Below are 2572 nucleotides of genomic sequence, written 5' to 3' on the forward strand. Positions count from 1 at the left end.
GTGATACATATCATCATTATTATATAGTTTTCGGTAATGAAAGTGCCAAAGGGCCTAATGAAATATCCTAATGAAAAATCTAAGAAATAGTAATGAAAGTGCAAAGATCCTAATGAGAAGTGATGAAATGGTCCAGATGCCCCAATGAAATATCCCAATGAAAAATGGTAATGAAAGGGCCAGATGCCCCAATGAAATCTCCCAATGAAAAATCTAATGAAATGGTCAAGGAGTGTAATGAAATATCCTAATGAAAGTGCCAAGAAGCATTCTAATGAAAATTCAATGAAATGGTAATGAAAGGGTCAAGGAGCTGAATGAAATATCCCAATGAAAATTCCAAGAAAACCTAATGAAAGTGCCAAGGAGCCTAATGAAATATCCTAATGAGAAATATAAAAAATCGTAATGAAAAAGCGCAGGAGCCTAATGAAATATCCTAATGAAAATTCTATGAAATGGTAATGAAAAAGCAAAGGAGCCTAATGAAATATCCTAATGAAAATTCTACGAAATGGTAATGAAAAAGCACAGGAGCCTAATGAAATATCCTAATGAAAATTCTACGAAATGGTAATGAAAAAGCACAGGAGCCTAATGAAATATCCTAATGAAAATTCTAAGAAATGATAATGAAAAAGCGCAGGAGCCTAATGAAATATCCTAATGAATTCTAAGAAATGGTAATGAAAAAGTGCAGGAGCCTAATGAAATATCCTAATGAAAATTCTAAGAAATGATAATGAAAAAGCGCAGGAGCCTAATGAAATATCCTAATGAAAATTCTAAGAAATGGTAATGAAAAAGCGCAGGAGCCTAATGAAATATCCTAATGAAAATTCTAAGAAATGGTAATGAAAAAGCGCAGGAGCCTAATGAAATATCCTAATGAAAATTCTAAGAAATGGTAATGAAAAAGCGCAGGAGCCTAATGAAATATCCTAATGAAAATTCTAAGAAATGATAATGAAAAAGCGCAGGAGCCTAATGAAATATCCTAATGAAAATTCTTTTGAAATGGTAATGAAAAAGCGCAGGAGCCTAATGAAATATCCTAATGAAAATTCTTTTGAAATGGTAATGAAAAAGCGCAGTAGCCTAATGAAATATCCTAATAAAAATTCTATGAAATGGTAATGAAAAAGCGCAGGAGCCTAATGAAATATCCTAATGAAAAGTCTCAGAAATGATAATGAAAGGGCCAAAGAGCCTAATGAAATATCCCCATGATATCTCATTATCCTTGTCTATAACTTATGAAAGATTCCAGTGATAAATTGAATGAAATAGATGGGCAATCCTAATGAGATGCCTTTCATAAAACCTGTGGCATTATACACAATGGCTCTTGGACAGTTGTCATAGATTAATCATAAAAGTGGTAGCCACCAGTCGTTCAGTGGCAATCCAATCCCGAATCCTGAGGTCTTTGATACCCGGGATTATCATTGTGACCTGTTTCTCAGCAGGAATGGACTTCGAGATGAAGAAGTCGAGCGCCGCATTTTCAAAATCCATCATCACAGCTGGGGAAACATCCCCTTCAGTCAAGACAGGCGCCTTGGCGCTGGTGGGCTCTACTGTTGCAAGTGTGGACATTGTGTGATGATGTTTTTTGTGGATATATGCGGGTTTTTTGTGGATATATGCGTCTTCTTCGGAGTCTGAAGAGTCGGATGAGAGTAGGAGCGGTGGAGATGGTGATGGGAGTGTTAAAGGTGAAGACGGTTCGTGAAGAGATAGAGGACGGTTATTTCTAGAACGCGTAGTGCTGGTCAAACCATTAAGGAGAGGGAGTTGTTGAGCAAGTGCGGTGGTACAGGTGAAGCGAGGCAGTTCCAGCGTTACGGTTGGCATGAGCGCGTCCCAAAAGGGGTTCACGGATGACGGCGGTATAGGGGTACAGGTAAGTAACCCTCCACTAATCAGACAGTTAAAAGCGTGTCACAATGGACAAGCACGACAGTTTATGTACAGAGATGATGCGATAACGCGTCAAGCAAACACCTAGTGGGAATTCCAAAAGGGCATGCCTATATGCGCGAAATACACGTCAGAATCTAAAACGGTGGCGATATTTCAAAAAAAGTGGAAATCTACCCGGAGGGGTAGATAACACTGCTCACAAGACAAACCAACAGAAATAAACCACGTCTATGATTCTGGAGGTTCTAGAGGGAAAGTATGGGTACAGGAGAGTAAGATGCGTATGGGAAGATGGTGGTAAGAGTCCAAGCGCGGAAGCGCACAGGAAGAAGTCACTTTATCTGTACCAATTTACGGGGGTACCGTAAATTTTGTAAAATCGCCATTTGCCAGATTCTTTGCTCGACGTCCCTGACGGCCCATCAATCCACTCGTCACCCCCTGCACCAAGCCTGCACATCTCCACTCGCCCAGCGGTCCGCTCCTTACTCATTTCCACTGCCAAACACAGCTGCATCGGCCTCCACCGCCTCGAAATCGCCTTCTAGGCCCCGCTTAGTTAAGACGCTATGATGATGGAGAAGGCCAAAGCCGCCACTGTTAATGGAGCGTAGATGGGGAGAGTCTGAAAAGGAGACCCAATCCT

The 2572-nt window shown here is 40.4% G+C and overlaps 1 protein-coding gene across 1 annotated transcript in view; it reads left to right on the forward strand.

Annotated features, from left to right (window-relative positions):
* Positions 1-148, forward strand: part of LACBIDRAFT_328353 (uncharacterized protein) — a gene marked incomplete at both ends in the record, with an annotated part of 1058 nt that extends 910 nt beyond the window's left edge. Inside the window, one exon of the mRNA XM_001882296.1 lies at positions 100-148. Within this exon, the coding sequence (XP_001882331.1) occupies positions 100-148 (49 nt within the window). The remainder of the gene's footprint in view (positions 1-99) is intronic.
* Between the last annotated feature and the right edge of the window lie 2424 nt (positions 149-2572).

Source organism: Laccaria bicolor, genomic scaffold (genome assembly GCF_000143565.1).
Source record: "Laccaria bicolor S238N-H82 LACBIscaffold_16 genomic scaffold, whole genome shotgun sequence".
Classification (NCBI taxonomy): Eukaryota; Fungi; Basidiomycota; class Agaricomycetes; order Agaricales; family Hydnangiaceae; genus Laccaria; species Laccaria bicolor.